General features: G+C 51.0%; 10 protein-coding genes; 6 read left to right on the top strand and 4 right to left on the bottom strand.

The window, feature by feature from the left end:
* Positions 1-240: 240 nt before the first annotated feature.
* Positions 241-1029, top strand: GSBLH_T00003860001 (uncharacterized protein; the record flags this gene model as incomplete). XM_013042676.1 has 5 exons in its annotated part: positions 241-268; positions 299-408; positions 507-570; positions 603-678; positions 715-1029. The coding sequence occupies 5 exons, from the start codon at positions 241-243 to the stop codon at positions 1010-1012; spliced, it is 576 nt and encodes a 191-aa protein (XP_012898130.1). The 3' UTR covers positions 1013-1029.
* A 38-nt stretch (positions 1030-1067) lies between these two features.
* GSBLH_T00006724001 (uncharacterized protein) lies at positions 1068-1925 on the top strand (the record flags this gene model as incomplete). The annotated part of the gene is made up of 5 exons (XM_013042675.1): positions 1068-1213; positions 1246-1369; positions 1400-1486; positions 1517-1682; positions 1714-1925. 5 exons carry the CDS (start codon positions 1068-1070, stop codon positions 1923-1925), a joined length of 735 nt encoding a protein of 244 aa, XP_012898129.1.
* Positions 1926-2267: 342 nt separating this feature from the next.
* GSBLH_T00003859001 (uncharacterized protein) lies at positions 2268-3406 on the top strand (the record flags this gene model as incomplete). Its single annotated transcript, XM_013042674.1, has 3 exons — positions 2268-2744; positions 2775-2952; positions 2982-3406. The coding sequence occupies 3 exons, from the start codon at positions 2268-2270 to the stop codon at positions 3404-3406; spliced, it is 1080 nt and encodes a 359-aa protein (XP_012898128.1).
* An 885-nt stretch (positions 3407-4291) lies between these two features.
* Positions 4292-5257, top strand: GSBLH_T00003858001 (uncharacterized protein; the record flags this gene model as incomplete). XM_013042673.1 has 1 exon in its annotated part: positions 4292-5257. The coding sequence occupies one exon, from the start codon at positions 4292-4294 to the stop codon at positions 5198-5200; it is 909 nt and encodes a 302-aa protein (XP_012898127.1). The 3' UTR covers positions 5201-5257.
* A 2919-nt stretch (positions 5258-8176) lies between these two features.
* On the bottom strand, positions 8177-9713 carry GSBLH_T00007164001 (uncharacterized protein; the record flags this gene model as incomplete). Its single annotated transcript, XM_013042672.1, is given in 6 exon segments — positions 8177-8727; positions 8732-8846; positions 8876-9235; positions 9268-9383; positions 9413-9620; positions 9654-9713. Coding segments are annotated over 6 exon segments (1410 nt in total).
* A 252-nt stretch (positions 9714-9965) lies between these two features.
* Positions 9966-11371, top strand: GSBLH_T00006723001 (uncharacterized protein; the record flags this gene model as incomplete). Its single annotated transcript, XM_013042671.1, has 4 exons — positions 9966-10040; positions 10071-10134; positions 10191-11011; positions 11042-11371. The coding sequence occupies 4 exons, from the start codon at positions 9966-9968 to the stop codon at positions 11369-11371; spliced, it is 1290 nt and encodes a 429-aa protein (XP_012898125.1).
* Positions 11372-11404: 33 nt separating this feature from the next.
* GSBLH_T00007163001 (uncharacterized protein) lies at positions 11405-11624 on the top strand (the record flags this gene model as incomplete). Its single annotated transcript, XM_013042670.1, has 2 exons — positions 11405-11477; positions 11509-11624. 2 exons carry the CDS (start codon positions 11405-11407, stop codon positions 11622-11624), a joined length of 189 nt encoding a protein of 62 aa, XP_012898124.1.
* Positions 11625-12367: 743 nt separating this feature from the next.
* Positions 12368-12897, bottom strand: GSBLH_T00003857001 (uncharacterized protein; the record flags this gene model as incomplete). XM_013042669.1 has 3 exons in its annotated part: positions 12368-12640; positions 12669-12741; positions 12771-12897. The coding sequence occupies 3 exons, from the start codon at positions 12895-12897 to the stop codon at positions 12376-12378; spliced, it is 465 nt and encodes a 154-aa protein (XP_012898123.1). The 3' UTR covers positions 12368-12375.
* Positions 12898-13161: 264 nt separating this feature from the next.
* Positions 13162-13861, bottom strand: GSBLH_T00003856001 (uncharacterized protein; the record flags this gene model as incomplete). The annotated part of the gene is made up of 3 exons (XM_013042668.1): positions 13162-13289; positions 13320-13637; positions 13672-13861. The coding sequence occupies 3 exons, from the start codon at positions 13859-13861 to the stop codon at positions 13162-13164; spliced, it is 636 nt and encodes a 211-aa protein (XP_012898122.1).
* A 507-nt stretch (positions 13862-14368) lies between these two features.
* Positions 14369-16599, bottom strand: GSBLH_T00003855001 (uncharacterized protein; the record flags this gene model as incomplete). Its single annotated transcript, XM_013042667.1, has 3 exons — positions 14369-15669; positions 15698-16490; positions 16522-16599. The coding sequence occupies 3 exons, from the start codon at positions 16597-16599 to the stop codon at positions 14369-14371; spliced, it is 2172 nt and encodes a 723-aa protein (XP_012898121.1).
* Positions 16600-17415: the final 816 nt, after the last annotated feature.

The raw sequence follows: 17415 nt of genomic DNA, 5'->3' as shown, positions 1-17415 counted from the left end.
GTGACCAAGAAGGTCTAATAAAACAAACAGAATTGCAAGAATCAAGAAAAAGGGAAGTCGAACACAGAATAGCACTGTTCCCAATACGTATTTCACAAGGAAATTACCAATTCCCTTGCCGCTTACGTTCTGAGTAAGAAAGGGATTCAACCCTGTATTTTCATCATCCCATTTACAAAACGCCTCCTACAAATTACACCGCTTCAAAAATCATACAGCCATTGATGCACCTTACAAATTATGAAAAGAGCCGCTTTTGTTTTGGAGAGTCGTGAAATGATGTGTACTCATGGTTAAGATATTCATCTTGCAAAAAGCATATCCTACGAAAGAGTACCAGAAAACCGCGATTATGACATCACCATTTGTGAAAAGCAGAATAATCGATTTCATTGCTTCAAAACAATGGTAGGGAGAGTGATTCAATGTAGTGTCCTGTGAGTGGAATACTAATGGGACCTGTGAAGCTGATTTGTGGTTTGGACAGGATTCTTATTTGGTTGTAGCCTAGTAGATTCAGCAAGAATAGAAAGGCCAGAGGTCATGTTAGTGCCGGACACGGACGTATTGGTAGCCCCTTTTCCGTGTTTCTTCATCTTTAGGAAAGCATCGTTGCCATCCTTCTGGACGTGGTAAGGCCGGAGGTCTTCACCATCTGCGTATCCTTTTCGATAAGTTGTAAGTGTTTGTCGATTTCGTGGTTTACTCGTCTAGCCACCCTGGATACTTCGGAAAGGTCGGTATGAGACACTTCCACTTGAAGCGTAACACCGAATACTGCCCTACTATCAATGTGGACGAGCTGTGGCATCTGCTCCCCGAAGAGGCTCAGCAGCAGGCCATGAAGGACACCACCAAGGCTCCTGTGATTGATCTGAAGGCTCACGGAGTGTTCAAGCTCCTCGGCAGAGGTCGCATTGAAAGACCGATTGTGGTGAAGGCCAAGTTCGTCAGCAGCATTGCTGAGAAGAAGATCAAGGCTGCTGGAGGTGCCTGCATTCTCACGGCTTAATTGAAATCGATTTCTTTGAAGTGTTTGTTCAATCCATCAATTGATTCATTCATTCATGGAGGGCACAATTCGGGATTGCATTATCCAGTACAGACGGCTGTTGCCACACTGCCAAGACCTTTTGAATACGTGTTTGAGCAAGAATGTGGAGAAAACAAGCGAAGAGTATATAACATTGAAAGCGTATATGAAGAGACTTGAGTAGGCTGTATTAAGAGTTGAATCCCCCTAAGACAGATCTATGAGGAGTTTTCCTCTTGTGTACGCGAAAGTCCGGGAAACTTAACGGAAACGCAAATCAGTTCTGTGTCACAATCCTTAAATGAGATCAAAGCAAAAGTTGAGCAATTCCAATCGGTCGGAGCGAATTGTTGCTATAAAATGTAGGAGCCTGTAAAGAAAGAGAAAGATTCCACCGAAGAAAAACAAGTTATGGAGCAATCTCCACCTCCACCGCAAGAAGCGTCTCCTGCTGTATTTTATATTGATGGCGGTCCACTGTAGAGAAAGCAGAAAGATGAATTCGAGTCGCTGACGCTAAGTGAGATGCGCAGATTGCTCAAATTGGATGCAATCAATGAAAAGCATTCAACGGATGCAGATCAAGCCATCCATGATGCAATCCTGGAAGAAATCAACAATAGCACGTCTCAACTCTATAATATGGGGAGTAAGAATGGGTTTTGTTGAGTGATGTGCAGACGAATTGCACCAGCGCGTGGTTCTGAGTAATCAGAAAATTGACGAGATGCAAGACTTGCAGGAGCGGAATATCACTTCTGTGAATAAAGAGAACAAAAAGATTGGCGAGATGACCTATTCTTCGTGGTGTTCCATTTTTTACCTACTTCGGATGATGGCTCTGGCATTACTGCTGTTTATTGTTGGAATTGTACTTGTTGCTCTGTTTTAATCTGCAATTTCTGTTTGTTTACTGAAAAAAAGCGAATGTTGGATGAAACGCCCCACAACAGCCACATATAAGCTTTTTGTTTTGTATGGCTTTACGCGTTGGAAATAACAACCTAGAGTTCACCTTTTTCACCTGATGGACTGGACTCCCGAACTCGAGTCATTGCAGAATCTGGCCAATATTCTCTGCTTGAGTAACCGAACGAACAGCGAGATGGTTCACAACACTTACAATGTGCAATTCCTTGGTTTGTGTGATGTGTAGCAACTAGAGGAGGCCAAACAGAACCCCGCTTTTTTGCGATACATTTGCTTTATATATACATTTGGAGATAAGGTGAAAATGGACACCAATGTCCGCATCATTGCCGGATTCACGTTAAAATCGAGTTTGAAGGGTTGCTACTATCAAAGTTCTGAAGAAGACAAAGCGTACATTCGTTCTTGCGTTCTTCAAGCATTACTCGATCCCATTCAGCCAATTCGTAATGCTGCTGGCGTCATCGCCACGCAGTTGGTGACTGTGGGCAGTTTGAAGGCATGGCCTGATCTCCTACCTACCTTGATGAAAATGCTGAAGAGCGAGAACACGGAGTGCATTGTAACGGCACTCAGCTGTCTCAGCAAGATCACAGAAGACAATATTTACGAGCTGGACTCCGCGGAGGTGAATTACCCTCTTAATGATTTGATCCCTCTTTTCATTTCGTTTTTCCAACACCCCAGCCAGGAGGTCGTGTATCACAACGTGAGCTGCATGCGAAACTCGATCGACGCGATGCCCAACGCCCTTCTCGTCAACATGGACGCCTATCTCCAAGTATCCCGCGGTTATTTCCCTCAAACCCAGGCTTTATCGTGGCTTCTCACGCGCACCAACGACGAAACGCTCGCTCTGATCTGCAACTCGCTGGTGTCGATCCTCTCGCTGCGCGTGGACGCGCTTCTGCCCTCGCTGGACGGGGTTTTCGAGTTCATGCTGCAGATGTCCCAGCACCCAAATCATTTTGTGGCCACCCAGGCGACCGGTAGCGCTCCAAACCGCGGTGAACCGTAGAGTTCTGGAGCACCTTCGCGACGCTGCAGGAGCAGGACGACGTGCTGCAGCGTCTGAGCGGGTATTTGCCGCGGTTAATTCCGATGCTGGTGCTGGTGAGGGTTGTTTGTGGCGGGGAATGGGGGGTAGAATATGCGGTACAGCGAAGAAGAACTGGATTTGCTGAACGTGGACGCGTCGGTTGCGTGCGACGCGGACGGCGTGCGTCCGTTCGTGTGCCGGCAAGAGAAGGAAGACAAGTAGAATTTTCGAGAGAGAAAATGAAGCGAAGAAGCTTGGCGCTGGACGAAGATCAAGGCATGTGGACGCTCCGGAAAGCCTCTGCGTGGGCGCTGGACTGTCTGAGCAATGCGTACAACGCGGACGTGCTGGAGATCATCGCGCCGGTGCTGTCGGTGAGGGAGAAAACGCGGCGTGAGGCATAGCAGGGAATGGAGAGCAGCGATTGGCTGGTGCAGGAGTGCACGATCTTCGCGCTGGGCGCCATTTCGAGCGGGTGTTCGTTCTTCATGAACGAGCAGATGCCGGCGATCTACGCGTATCTGCTGCGCATTCTGCAGAGCACGGCGAATCCGCTGCTGTTCTCGATCGCGTCGTGGTCGCTTTGCCAGTACATGGAGTGGCTGCTGGAGTCGCTGAGCGCGGAGGAGATCAATTCGCTGGTGGATTTGATGCTGAAAGGAATGAACCAGGAGAATCGGAAGGTGCAGCTGGCGGCTGTGGTGTTTTTCTCGTCGATTGTGACGAATGGAGAAGGGAAGCTGGGCGCGGAGTATTTCGATGCGATTCTGCAGAACGCGTGTCGATGCTTTGAGTTTTATTGCGAGTGGAATCAGAGAGCGCTGCTGTCGCTGATTAGCGATGTGTGCATTGTGTTGGTGGACAGTCCGGTGGTGGATATTAATCAGTACGCGAGTATGCTGCTGCCGCCGATTATTGCGAAGTGGAAATTGCTGGATGATTTGGATGAGGGAATGCTGGCGGTGTTGGAAACGCTGTATTACTTGATTAGTGTATGTGGAGAGTGAATTGAATGGATGAATTGAATGAATTGAATGAATTGAATGAATTGAATTGAATGAATTGAATGAATTGAATGAATTGAATGAATGAAATAAGTGAATTGAATTGAATTTGGATGAATTGAATGAATGAATCAATTGAATGAATCATTCAATTGAATCACCAAACTTTTCCTTCCATTGAATCGATTGAACCTTCCATTCGGCTTGTTTGCTTGCTTGCTTGATTGATTGTTCTGATGCTTTGACTCACTCCTATTCTCTTCATTTGCTCACGCTTTCTAGGCGATGGGTCCTGGATTCAGCTCCATGGGCGAGAGCGTTTTCATGCGCTGCGTGCGAATCATCGATCGGGTCAACATGGCCTACGTGTCCCAATCGGCCGACGTATCCCCGTTTTCCCCTTCTCACTCGCAGGAATCGCTCCCCGACAAGCTGTTCATCTCGAGTTCCCTCGACGTGATCAGCAGCGTGATCGGAAGCATGCGCGAGCAAGCGATGCCCCTCGTGGAGAAGAGCAATTTAATCACGATGACGATGAGTTTCATGGAGGACAGCGACGACACCGTGCGCCAGAGCGCGTTCTCCATCCTCGGAGACCTCGCTCAGCATTGCTTCCCCTCCATCCGTCCGCACGTGAAGCAGTTCGTGATGCTCTGCGTCAAGTACATGGACATCGAATACCCGCGGGTCTGCAACAACGCCATTTGGTCCCTCGGCGAAATGCTGGTCCAAGACGGCGAGGAAATTGGCGTCTACGCCGAGGCCGTGCTGCCCATGCTCATTTCCATGCTCTCCCAGCCGCGCATGCCTCCGGGCATTCGCGATAACTCCACGACCACTGTGTGTCGCTTCTGTTTGTTCGCTCCTGCGAGCGCAGCCTTCGTGAAGGACTATTTTGGCGCGCTGTGTCTCAACGTGGGCAAGCTGGCCGACAATCTGGAGAAGCAGCAAGCGGCGCGCGGACTGTGCCAGCTGCTGAACCGCGAGCCGTCGGTGTTCCCGAGCGGATTCCCGCAGTTCGCGATGATGGTGGCGTCGTGGGGCCCGATCTCGGACTTGTCGCTGGGACAAATGCTGCTGAACGTGCTGAACGCGATGAAGGAATGCATGGGAAGCGAGTGGAGAGCGTACTATGAACAAAACGTTGATCTACGCTTCCGGCAGATTTTGCTGACCAACTTTGGCTTTGAATGAGTGAATGAGTGAATGAATGAAAAGAAAGAGAAGATGCAAGAATAATAAAACCGAATTCAAGTGTTTGTTCGATACATGAGTGAATGAATCAATGAATCAAAGAATGAATCAATGAATCAATGAATGAATCAACAACAAACAAGTATCCAAAACCAATTGTATATATTATATATCACCGCTCTCTCTCTCTCTCATCCATCCTTTATTCAATTCCCATCAAACAATCTTCCTTCCTCCTCCTCCTCTTCTTCTTCTTCCTCTTCCTCCTCTCTCGGCTCCTCCTCCTCCAGCGCGTCGCTCTCCTCCAGCACTTCCACGCGCGGCTCCCCGTCTGTCCCTCACTCCCTTCTCCTCGTTCCTACACACCATCGTTCCGCGCACGCGGTTTTTTTCGTCCTCCACCGTCATCCGCACGCCGCTCCGATCGCGCCGACGACTTCCCTCCGATCCCCGCGATTTCGCGCCCTTCGCGCCCCGCGGGGCTCGCTGCACACGCTGCTCCTCGATCACCACGCGGTCCACTTCCCGCGGTTCCAGCTTCTCGAACAAACTCTCCTCGTTCTACGATGAAACGCCCCCGAAACGCCCACCAAAGTGAAGGACAATTCCTGCGACGGCGCGGGCGTTTCGCAGATCGAGGGCGTTTCGATGCTGCTGAAGAAACGCGCCGTTTCCGCGGGACCTTCGAAGAGTTCGCTGGCACGTGACAGAGCGGGCGTTTCATCCTCCAAGGCGTACAATTCCCGGATTTGGTTTCGACGTTTCAACGTGCCGCGCCGCGCCAGTTTCTACGATTCACCGCGGGAATCCGAGCGAACCAACACGCCCTCCGATTCCTCCTCCGATTCCCGCGGAACCGCCTCCGACGCTTCCGACGCCTTCGACGCCTTCGCGGATCCCCGCGGTTTTGTCGACCGGGACGGTTTCGACGGTTTCGACGGTTTCGACGGTTTCACCGGTTTCGACGATTTCGACGATCTCGAGGACCTCGGTTTCGCCGGTTTCGACGTTTTCGACGTTTTCGCCGGTTTGGCGGATTCCCGCGGTTGTGCCGGCTCGTCGGAAACCGCGGTTTTCGCCACTTCGCGCGCCAATCGCCGCTGCCGCGCCGGTTTTTCCGCGGGAATCGGGGAAACCGGGGAAACCGGGGTTTTCCGCGGTCTTCCGCGCCGGCCTTTTGCCGCGGGAATCGGTTGGGAGGGACTCGCCAGTCCCGCGGGAACCGACGGAACTTCCGCGGGAGTGGCGGGGACGGACGAAATCGCGGGGATGGACGGGACCGACGGAACCGCGGGAATCGAACTCACCGCGGGGATCGGAGCCACGGAGGGAACCAAGGGAATCAAATTTCCCGCGGTTCCCGGTTCCACGATGATTCGCGGACTGCGCGTTTCCCCGGTTTCCCTAGTTCCCCTTATTTCCCCAGTTTCCACGATTTGGATGGGAGTGAGGGGCATTTGCGCGGGAAATTTTGCCTCCAAAACCGCGGGAGCGGGATGATTCGCGGTTCTCCTTCCATTCCCGCGGTAAAGATCCATTCCCGCGATTCGCGCCATCGGGTTCCCCACGTTTCTCCGTTTCTCCAATTCCCCAGTTTCCCCGTTTCGACGAAGCGGCGAAGGCGGGAGCAGCGCGGGATTTGTAACTTCCTTTTTCCCCGCGGGGATGATTTCCATGGACCGGAGGGGATTTCCCGCGGGGAAGATCGATTCGTGAAACTCCCAGGGCGTTCCCGCGGGGATTTCCAGGGGCGATGCCAGCGGCGCCGGTCGATTCCCGCGGGAAATCGGCGCGGCGGGAAGCGAAGAAAAAACCGCGGGAGAAGGGTTTTCGATTCCCGCGGTTGTTTGTTGTGCGGAAGGGACGGTCTGGATTCCCGCGGGGATGGCGGGTAGCGGCGATTCCGCGGGGGGCTGGAGAAGGCGGGAAGAAAAGGCGGGAGATTTCGGGTTGGCGGGAGATTTCGGGTTTGGCGGGAGATTTCGGGTTTGGCGGGAAAGCAGGTCATTCTTCGTGTGCCGCCAAAGAAGAAACTCCTCGGAATTCTCCTTCTAATCATCAGCAGAAAGGGAGCGGAAGGAGGACTTTGATGCGGACGGTGAGGAGCGATTGCCAATTGGACGGAAATCCGCGCATTAGACGCGATGCGTAGGAAATGCTGAAGCCGTTCTTGAGCGACTCCGCGAGATTCATCTCGCCCTAGAAGGGAAGGAGTGGAGTTGGATCAAACGTCTAAATAGTAGCATGTGTTCATGTAGGTTATGATGGTTCGCTGGTTGATGATGCGGATGATGGGAGAACATTTCCATAGAATGTTTTCTGGTTGAAGAAATCCTAGCGGGTAAGATGGTTTGGGAGTGTCTGATACCTTCGATGATAACAGAAATCCTGTGATTTACAGGAAAGACTTTCTTTAAATACCACTTTGTTAAGACTTTGTTTTGGTGAACTCTAATCTTCAGTTTTTAAACGCAAACGAACTCCGGTTGGGAAGAAGGGGAAATCGTTGGACTAGGGGTAAGATTTCAATATAAAAAAGTTCCTACCCCTCTACAGACGTCAAAGAAGATGTAGGTTTAGGCATCATGGCGATAATGTAAATGCAGAAGCGAATTAATAATTCTGAGTAGATCCTGATTTGGCCAACGAGTCTAAATCACAAACCGAGCGGTAGATTGTTCGGCTATAGAATAGTGTGTTAGCTATACTCTTGTGAAAAAGCCCACGAGTTTTAAATCTTTCGAGAGAGCAATCCTAGAGATGGATACATGCTCCTGAGCACATTGCTGGCTTTATTTTGTGAAAGCTCTTGGTAATGTTTGTCTGTCTGTCTGTCTGCTTTCTTTCTGTATTCGATTCTTTCATCATCCATATTGCCAATAATAATCAATAAAAAACCCAATCTTCACACACCTTTCTCCAACAAACATCCCATAAATGACTCAACCCATTCCATTCTCTCTCTCTTCGTGCTCCCTACATCAACACCGACCCGTCCGCCCTCGCCAGCTCCACCTCGTTCATCTGCTGCTCCATCTGCATGTTCTGCGAGGACTGCATCATCGCCATTTGCATTTCCATCATTCGCTTCCGCTCCTCCTTCGCAGCCCGTTTCTTTCGCAGATACTCGCGCTGCCACAGCGTCGTGAACCCCTTCGGCGTCTCGCCGTACACCTTCACCGGCACGTACCGCAGCTCCGCTTCCTCCGCCGCATCATCATCATCGGCATCGGCATCACGGCCTCGGAGGCCATTCTCCGCTTTAAACATCTTCTCCATGTTGTTCTTCGCGAAAATCGGCAGCTCTCCCATCACTTCCGGATCCAGCAATTCTAATGATCCGCCCGTCCCTGCCTCCTCGTCCTCCGCCTTAAACACGTTGATCTGCTTCAAAAACGCTCGCCGTTCCTCCGCTCTCTGCGCCTCCTCGCGCTCCCGCAGCTCCCGCGCGTGCCCCACCACGCAATCTTCCCCGCGGAACCGCTTCACAAAATCGCGAACGTCGTCGACCGGGTGCAGAATCAAATCTACGCCTCACAAACCGTGGAAACGTGGAACCCTCCATCACCGCGATGACGTCGAGCAGCGTAGAATCGCGGGTATTCTCCTTCGATTCGAACCCCTTCACCACCAGCACGTTCTCCCGCTACATCGCACGCATCCCCGCGGTTCTACCTGCTTGCAAAAGGAGGGGTCCTTCGCCATGACGATCACGTGACTCGGGTCCCGCGGGATTCGATCGAGATCGAGGAAGGTCCTTTTGCGGTCGTGGCTGAGGTGGGGTCGCTTGAGTTCCCCGCGGACAATGCCGTGGCGGTCGATGGCCTGCGTTAAATTGCCGTCCATCACGTCGAAGGTCGGGTAGATGAGGATCACCTCGAAGAATTGGGAGAGGTACATGAGGAGCTTGTCGAGGCCGGGACGGCGGATGTAACGGCTGCCGTACCGGTTATCCCATTCCGAGAGGACGAGGAGGTCCTCCGCATTGATTAGCAGGGTGGGGATGGTCTGGCCCAATTCGTTCTTCGGAGCATCCTGCGGGTCAGAATTATCGAATAGGGAGCTACGCCGAGGAAGATTGGCTGCGGTTCCACTAAGGAATGGTAAAAATCGAGAACGTCCTCTTTGATCGTATTGATGTCCTCTTTGATTTTGTCGACGTAGCTGGTTTTCGATTCGTAGCCTTTTCTCGAAGCAAACTCACACACTTACAGCGATAGCCTTCATACAGAGCCAACCCTGAAAGAGCTCCAGCAATACCGTAGAGTGAGTACGATATTACGAGACCAGACTTCGTTCGAACGTGCGTACGATTTGAGCCCTTTCGGGGAACTGCAGCCTGGTTTGCTCGTGGGGGAATGGGAGCAGAATTGGCCGCACGAGGAATTTTGGGTGGAACTTCCGCGAAGGAACGACTAACCTGCAAATCACCAACTCTTCACACAATTCATACTAATTTGCCTGATTTCGGTAAGGCTCCACAGCTTTTCAAAATGGCAGTGGCACGCTGCATAATATAATGAATCTATTCCACTTCACCTTTTCCCTGTCCGAAAAAAACGCCTGTGCAAATTTCGTCCCAACTCATTTACTATGAATTTCAGTCTGGATCAATTATGGAAACACTATGGAACGAGTAGTAAAAGCCAGCTGCCTGGTCAAGCGAAATGTTGGTGCCTCCATTGTGGGATTTCTGTAAAGCCGGAGAAAACCGCGCTGATCTATCACCTCCAACATTGCAAGACCTTTTTAGTAAACTGCGGTTATGCCACAATACAGCCAAGCGAACCTTCAAAGTCGCTTGACGAACGTGAGCATCCTATTCAAAGTCACACTGATGGTACGATAAATTATTGAATTTTAAAACAAGATTTTACTTCACACTTTCGAATGGGGATTATCGGTTTTGGATGTGATCCTGATACTGTGGCAATGTACGCATCCTCTTGTAATTTTTTTTTCATATTTTTGTTGTTGTGCTTACGGATAGGTACCCTGACCAATCACTTTGATTTGGTTTGCGGTTTTGTCTCCGGCTCGAAGCGGGATTCTGAGTTTTTGGGTCCTTCTCTACTCACCCCAAAATTCAGATTATACTATCGCATTGGTGATCTGTTCCGCGAAGAGCCGCTTCAGCGCGACCACACCGAAATGCAATGTGTGAGCATTCTCAGCCCCACCAACACCCGTTTTACCACGGCCATGCGTGCCCTGGAAGTATCCTTGTCTCTGTTTGTTTCATTCCGAGTGGACTTCACGTTGTGTGTCCCAGCCCCATTTGTTTCACAGAAAACGAAGCCATTACACTCTTCCGCACCGCCACCTCGCGCCGCCTCGCCTTCTTCATCGCCAATCCCTTCTGCTACTTCGGCATGGCGCAGATCGTGCGAATCCACCTCTTTCCTTTCACATCCTCAGATGCGCGAGCTTCTTCATCGAAACGTTCTCGGCGATCTTCTCTCCATCCGCATCACCCATCTCTGCAATGACTCCTTTCTCTCTCTCGACGATTCCTTCCCTCCCAGTCCCTCCCGTCTCGGCGTTTCCGACTGCACCGCGCAGCTCGCTCTCCCCGCTTACGAATTCCTCCGATTTGTCACGGGGAAAGAAGCCTATCGCCTCATGGCCTGCCTTTCTTCCCCGTTTCCCGGGCATTTACTCGACGATTCCGCGTTTATCACGCTCGAATTAGAAACCGGCGTCATCGCCACCATCCGAGCCTCCAAACTGGCGCTCCTTCACTCCCGCCAACTCTCCATCGAGATCGACGGTTCCATTGGAAGCCTCGCCTGGAACAGTGTTTCGCCTTCGGTAGGACAGAATCTCCGCGGTGAGCGGTAGAAACTGACGGTGGGAATGCTGGACGGCGGGGTGGAGGAAGTTTCGGCGGCATGGGAAGGGGAGTTTCATGGCGTGAGGGTCTCGGAATTCTTTCGAAACTCGGGGAGAAAGGGAGAAGGCGAGAGTGAGGCGTTGCGGAATATGTATGGATGCTTCTATGCGGAGATTTGCGCAGTGCTGAGTGGGAAGAAAGCGAAGTTCGCTTCGGTGGGAGCAAAGGAAGGCATGGAGAGCATCTTGTTCCTATCGAGCTGTATCACGAGTAATATGCATTCGAATAGCTGGGTGGAGCTGGATTGTGGCATTGCAAATCAGATGGTTTCTTTCTAAACTGTTTGTTCACACACGTTCAGATTTATTGAGATGGAGTTGCAGGCACCACTTTTGAAGGAGTGTCTGAATTTAATTGTATCGTTTTTAAAGGATCCGGATCTAAGTGGGGAGTATTTGAGGAGTTTGACAATCAGTTGATTTTTATGAGCCGGTGAAGTGGAAGGAGCTGGGACTTATCGACTACTTGCAAGTTATTAAAAACCCGATGGATTTAACGACTGTAAAAGTGAGAAAAGGCTGGGAGCTGTAACTTGCTAGACAAAACTAGAAAATGGGGAATATAAAACGGTATTTGAATTTGCGTATGATGTTCGTTTGATCTGGCGCAACTGTCTCACATATAATCATGTAGCACTCGTTCTTCTGTCGTAATACACAGGAAGGTGCAATCGTAGTAGCTATTGCAAAGAAATATTCAAAAGTATTCGAAGACAAATTTGCTCGTATTCTTAATCGCTGTTGGTTGTAGTCGTATGTTCTTACCGATAGGCGTCGATAAGCTACCGTACAGTATTAAAAGCAGAGGGTGATGTTGCAGATATGTGACAATAGCGAACAAAAAGCAGCTTCTACGTGATTTGGTCACGCTCTCATCGGTTAATGTATCAATTGCGATTCAAATCGTGTGGGAGATCTGTCCTGATGCAATCATCGTTTGAATGTGTTTCTTTCGTTTGACTCTGGCAGATATCCAAAGAAATCGTCGAAATGGACTCAGACCGAATCTCCAAATACGCCTACTACATCCTGTTTTCGTTTCTGAACAGTGTCAACCGTGGCGAATCTCCCGCCTTGGATTTATCGTCCCTTTCCCCGTCCCTCGCACCGAATCCTCCGCCCCTTCCTTCCTCTGCTGCTACTGCTGCTGCTGCTGCTGCTCCTTCTGCTGCTGCTGGTACTGCTGGTGGTGCTGGTACTGATGTCACTGTTTCTGTTCCTACGGATCTTCCTCCTCCTCCTCCTTCTTCTTCTTTTTGTGTTTGTTCTCAAACATTTTTCCATTACTTTCCTTCCGCAGGCTTCTCCGCCTCCTCGGTAGACTTTCCTACCTCCTCGGTAGACTTTCCTACCTCCTCGGTAGGTTTTTCCACCACCTGCTCCGCAGGCTTCACAGCGGTTTCCCCGGTTTCCCCGGTTTCCCCGGTTTCCCCGGTAGCGGGGGGCTGGTCGGTCTTGACCTCCTGGAGGGGCTGCGCGTCGTCCCACTTCCAATTCTTGGCGCAGAGCGTGAGAACGAAGGCGAAGACCATGAACACGCCCAGCACACTACATTGCAACGCCCTCGCTGACCCACATGGTAATACCGAACACGCCGATCTTCTTGACCATCGCGGTGACGAAGAAGGCGGATAACATCGACGAAATGACTACTCTCATTCCCGCGGGGATGCCCTACTGACGGAAGTGAAGACGAGGCCGTAGAGCGTTCCGAAGTAGCGGTGTCCGAAGCAGGAATCAGTGTATGTGGGGAGAACAGCGAAGGCGCCGCCGATACAGAAGTAGAGAACACAGACCCAGATCATGAACATGATCTGCTTGCCATATTCGCTCAGCGAGAAAGTGGAGATAAACACGATAAACAGAAGCAGCATCATCGACATGGTCTTCTTATATCCGATCTTGTCGTTCTACATCGCATCCCATCATCATCTCGCCTCGCACCAGCCAGCCCCAGAACGGACGACACACTCCATTACACACCGACGAAATCGATCCCACCAGCGACAAGAACGTATCGTCCGAGATAATCGTCTGTCCGAAGAACTACGCTCTAACGAGCTTTCTTGTTATACCTTGTAGAAGGACGAAATGAACACGTTCGTCATCGACACGCACAGCATCGTCAGCCAAATCTGCCAGAACTTGAACTTCTGCACCGACGTACGCACGTCCAGACCGCTGTCCACGTCCGTCTCTAGGCGTTACCCGCGGTTATTGGCGGTACTGGGCAGCAGCGGCTGGTGCATTTCTTCGGCGAGCTGCTTCTGCTCTTCCTCGTTGGGCTCGGTGATGAGGAGCATGCCCACGAGCTGCATGACGAAGTAGCACGTGCCCAGGAGGAGGAAAACGTTCGGAGTGCGGGCTGCGACTTCCGCGGGGAAGTAGTAATCAGAGGAAGCACCGGATGATTCCGGAATGGGGTTGACGTTGTCAGGGTTGATATAGAAGGTCTGGACGAAGTTGAAAATGAGAGAACCAAAGCCGAAGCCAAAAACAATTAAACCGTTTGCGAGACCACGATGATTCGGAAGCCATTTCATTGCTAGTGATGAGAGTGGAGTTAATCGTGCAAATACCCGCAGTCATGGGAGACGAATAGGCAATTCCAACTCCAATACCAAAAACCAAACCGTACGTAGCACACAAAACATAGTAATTACTAATTGTCCAATATCCCAATAGAGTGGATAGAGAAACACAAACGCTCCCTACGAAAATGGCTAGCTTTATACCAAGAAAATGTTGCAAGAGACCACCCACAAGCATGCAAATCGCCTACAGATAAAATAGGTGCTGCATCCTGACTTGTCCGAGGGATTGTAGAGCAAAAATCCACGGCGACAAAGTAGAGTCAATATTCTATTCATGATGCAAAATACAAAGATTCCCACTTTCTGACCCTTCACGACGTGGCAGTACGAGATCACATAAGTAGCCAGGTTAGAGGAAGTATACAGCGTACCAAGCGTGAGGTGAATGAGAACTCCTCCTATTAGCGTCAACACGGCTTTTGTATGCATGATAAAAACAATAAAATAATAATAGTAATACTATAATAGTCAAATTCATTTGGGAGTGCTAAAATTGCGACTTTTTTAGTCATTCTGGGTTGGGGGTTTGAGGTCAAAATGTTGCGAGATAATTACGAGATACTTTGCACAACATTTATTTGTATGAATTGCGTAACTCGTACTGCAGTCATATGAATCAGGCGTAACAACCATAGAATCCTCTTTTCAAAAGTACAGCATTCCCCACTCATTCCATTGCTTCCTACGTGACAAACACACCCTCACGCCTTCGTTTGTTCAAACAAACACTCCAATTACTCTTCAACGGACACGTCCGATTGTAGACCATCTTTCCCGGCTTCGCGTCCTTATCCACCACAAAGTATCCCAGCCGCTCGAACTGCACATGATCCTCAATCTTCCGATCCAGCAGCGACTCCTCCACCATCGCATCGCTAATCACGACCTCGCTCTCCTTGTTGATATGAGCCACCCAGTCCTCCAGCTCCGACGGATCCTCCTCCTTGAACAGCACATTATACAGCCGCACCTCGGCTCGCTTGGGCTCCTCTCCGAGCTTGCTTCCAGCGATCCAGTGCATGCTTCCCAGCTTCTTCTTCTTGCTGGCCATCGCCTCCTTCGCCTCCTCCTCCGTCAGGCAGCTGCACCGCACCTCCACGACCTCGCCCGTCGCCTCATCGCACACCACCTCCTCGCATCGCACCACGTCCGCGTACTTCAGACTCACCACTTTCCCGGGGGCGAAGCCCAGGAACTTGGGCTCGTCCGCCGTCTTCACGTCGTCGCGATCGACGAACAGCACGCACTGATAGGGCAGCGAGCGCGAGCCCTTGCTGGGGTCCTTCGGGAACAGCGGGGCCTGCAGCGTGGTGAAGAAATCCGCGTCCTTGTTGAGGAGAACGAGACGCACAGGGCGCAGCACCGCGAAGGCGCGCGGCGCGATGGGGTCGAGATCCTCGCGGGCGAAGTGCTCCAGCCGCGCGGGGTCGATGTTGGTGACGGTGGTGCGCGTGACCGAGATGTCGGCGCAGAAGTTGTTGATGGCGTTGGCGGTGAAGCCGCGGCGACGCAGCCCCTTGATGGTGGGCATGCGCGGATCGTCCCAGCCGTGCACGATGTGGTTCATCACCATGTACTTCAGCTTCCGCTTGGACATCACCGTGTTGTTCAGGTTCAAGCGGCCGAACTCCCACACGTAGGCGCGCCAGACGTCCAGCTGGTCGACGAGCCAGTAGTAGGACTCGCGACGGACCTCGAACTCGAGCGTGCAGAGCGAGTAGTCGATGTGCTCCAGCGAGTCGACGAGGCAGTGCTGGAAGTCGTAGGACGGGTAGATGCACCACTTATCGCCCACGTGCGGGTGCGGGATGTATTTGATTCGGTACGCGACGGGGTCCCACATGCAGGGGTTCGGGCTCCGCATGTCGATCTTCATTCGCAGCGTCGCTTCGCCCTCCGCGAACTTGCCCTTGCGCATGTCCTCGAAGAGTCGCAGATTCTCCTCCACCGATCGGTTGCGCCACGGACTCTCCGGGTTCAGATCTGCATGCCATCGCTTCCCCGTTTCTACCTTTCCGTCCGCCTTCGCGCGAGCACTCCTGCGCGATCTCGCGCGATCGCTTGATCTCCTCGGGGGTCTGGTGGTCGACGTAGGCCTTTCCCATCTTGATCAGCTGCACGGCGTACTCGTAAAGCTTATCGAAGTTGTCCGACGCGAAGTTGATCTTCACAGGGTTCCATCCCAGCCACTTCACGTCCTCCATGATGTTGTCGATGAACTCCAGTTTCTCCGCTTCCGGGTTCGTGTCGTCGAACCGCAGAATCGTCTCGCCCGGCTTCCCCACGCGCTCGAACGCGCCCTTGAAGTTCAGATACATGCTCTTCGCGTGGCCGATGTGCAGATAGCCGTTCGGCTCCGGAGGGAAGCGACACCGAATCTTGCCGCCCGTGATCTTCTGGTGCTCCGCGATGAGCTCCGCGCTGTTCTTGCTGCTCTCCATATCGCGGCCTTCGAACCCTTCCTTCTCTTTCTCCACCGCGGGGAGATCCGTCTTCACTTCCTTCTTCGCTTCCTTCTTGCCCTTCTTCTTGCTCTCCGCGATCGCAGCCAGATCCGCCTCTGTCTTCTCGCCCAGCAGCGACAGAATCGCAGCGTCCAGAATCTCCTTCGCCTTCTTTCCGTCCGCCCACTTCATCCGGCCTTCCTTCATCGCGTACATCAGCTGGGGGATCGGGAAGCAGTAGCGCTGGGCCAGCAGAGCCTCTTTATTCTTCTCGAGCAGAGAGTCCACGCAGGCCTTGATTTCTTCCTCGGTCACTTCAATACCAGCTCCACAGGCAGCTTCCAGAGCCGCGACGTCCAGCTAGTCGTAAACGAGGAATACAAGCAGATACAGTGGCATTTGCAGGGAGTTTCTTCAAATAAGCAACTGCCTCCGAAATCTGCAGGTTGGTTTTGACTTTACCCTCCATAACCAGCTTCAGCAGGGCTGGACGGTAAGCAACTGCCGAACCAGGGACCGTCGTAGCAACGTTGTAACTAGAAAGCTAAGTTTCAACAAAAACGGTCCACATCAAGTTTCCCAAGACACGGTCGCATCCGTCGGTAATTCCCGCCTCCTTAATAGCTTCCATAACATCAGCTATACGATTAAAAACACGCAACAAGAGATTGCCTACCCGCCTTCTTTTTCGATTTTAGCGTATTCGCAATTGTTTTCTCCTCCAATCCAATAGATTGGAACGCCGCAGCATATGAATCCATAACTCTTTTTTGGCTTTGTCTCTTACAAGGAAAGTTCTGGGAATATTCTGATGATGTGGATAATTAAAAGAAAAAGAACTTCTCGCGAGTCGTTGCTTACGCCGAGAAAAGGGCGAAGGGGGAATCAATCAGGTTCAAAAAAGGATGATAAGGCAAACAAAAGGATGAAAACATAAAAAGGAAAGCACACAGTGGGACTTGAACCCACAATCTCTTGCTCCGTAGGCAAGCGCCTTATCCAATTAGGCTATGCGTGCTCTGAATGATCCCTCACTTATTACAACTGAAACATAACAATTTTGCTTTTTGAGTGTAAATGATCTTTGATTATCGAAACCTATGAATACAAATGATAACAATACCAAAAACAGTATTAGAATGACGTTGTATGTGACGAACAAAGACATTCTTATTGACTCGTGTGATTCATAATAAAAAAGCAGGGTATACTGTTTGATCCAATCACGATTAAAGAAAAAGAAAAATAAATAATAGAAAAAAGAAAGCACACAGTGGGACTTGAA

Source organism: Blastocystis hominis (genome assembly GCF_000151665.1).
Source record: "Blastocystis hominis, Singapore isolate B (sub-type 7) whole genome shotgun sequence assembly, scaffold_4".
In the NCBI taxonomy this organism is placed as follows: Eukaryota; class Bigyra; order Opalinata; family Blastocystidae; genus Blastocystis; species Blastocystis hominis.
Note: the sequence above shows the minus strand (reverse complement) of the source record. Positions and strands in the feature narration are given on the sequence as shown.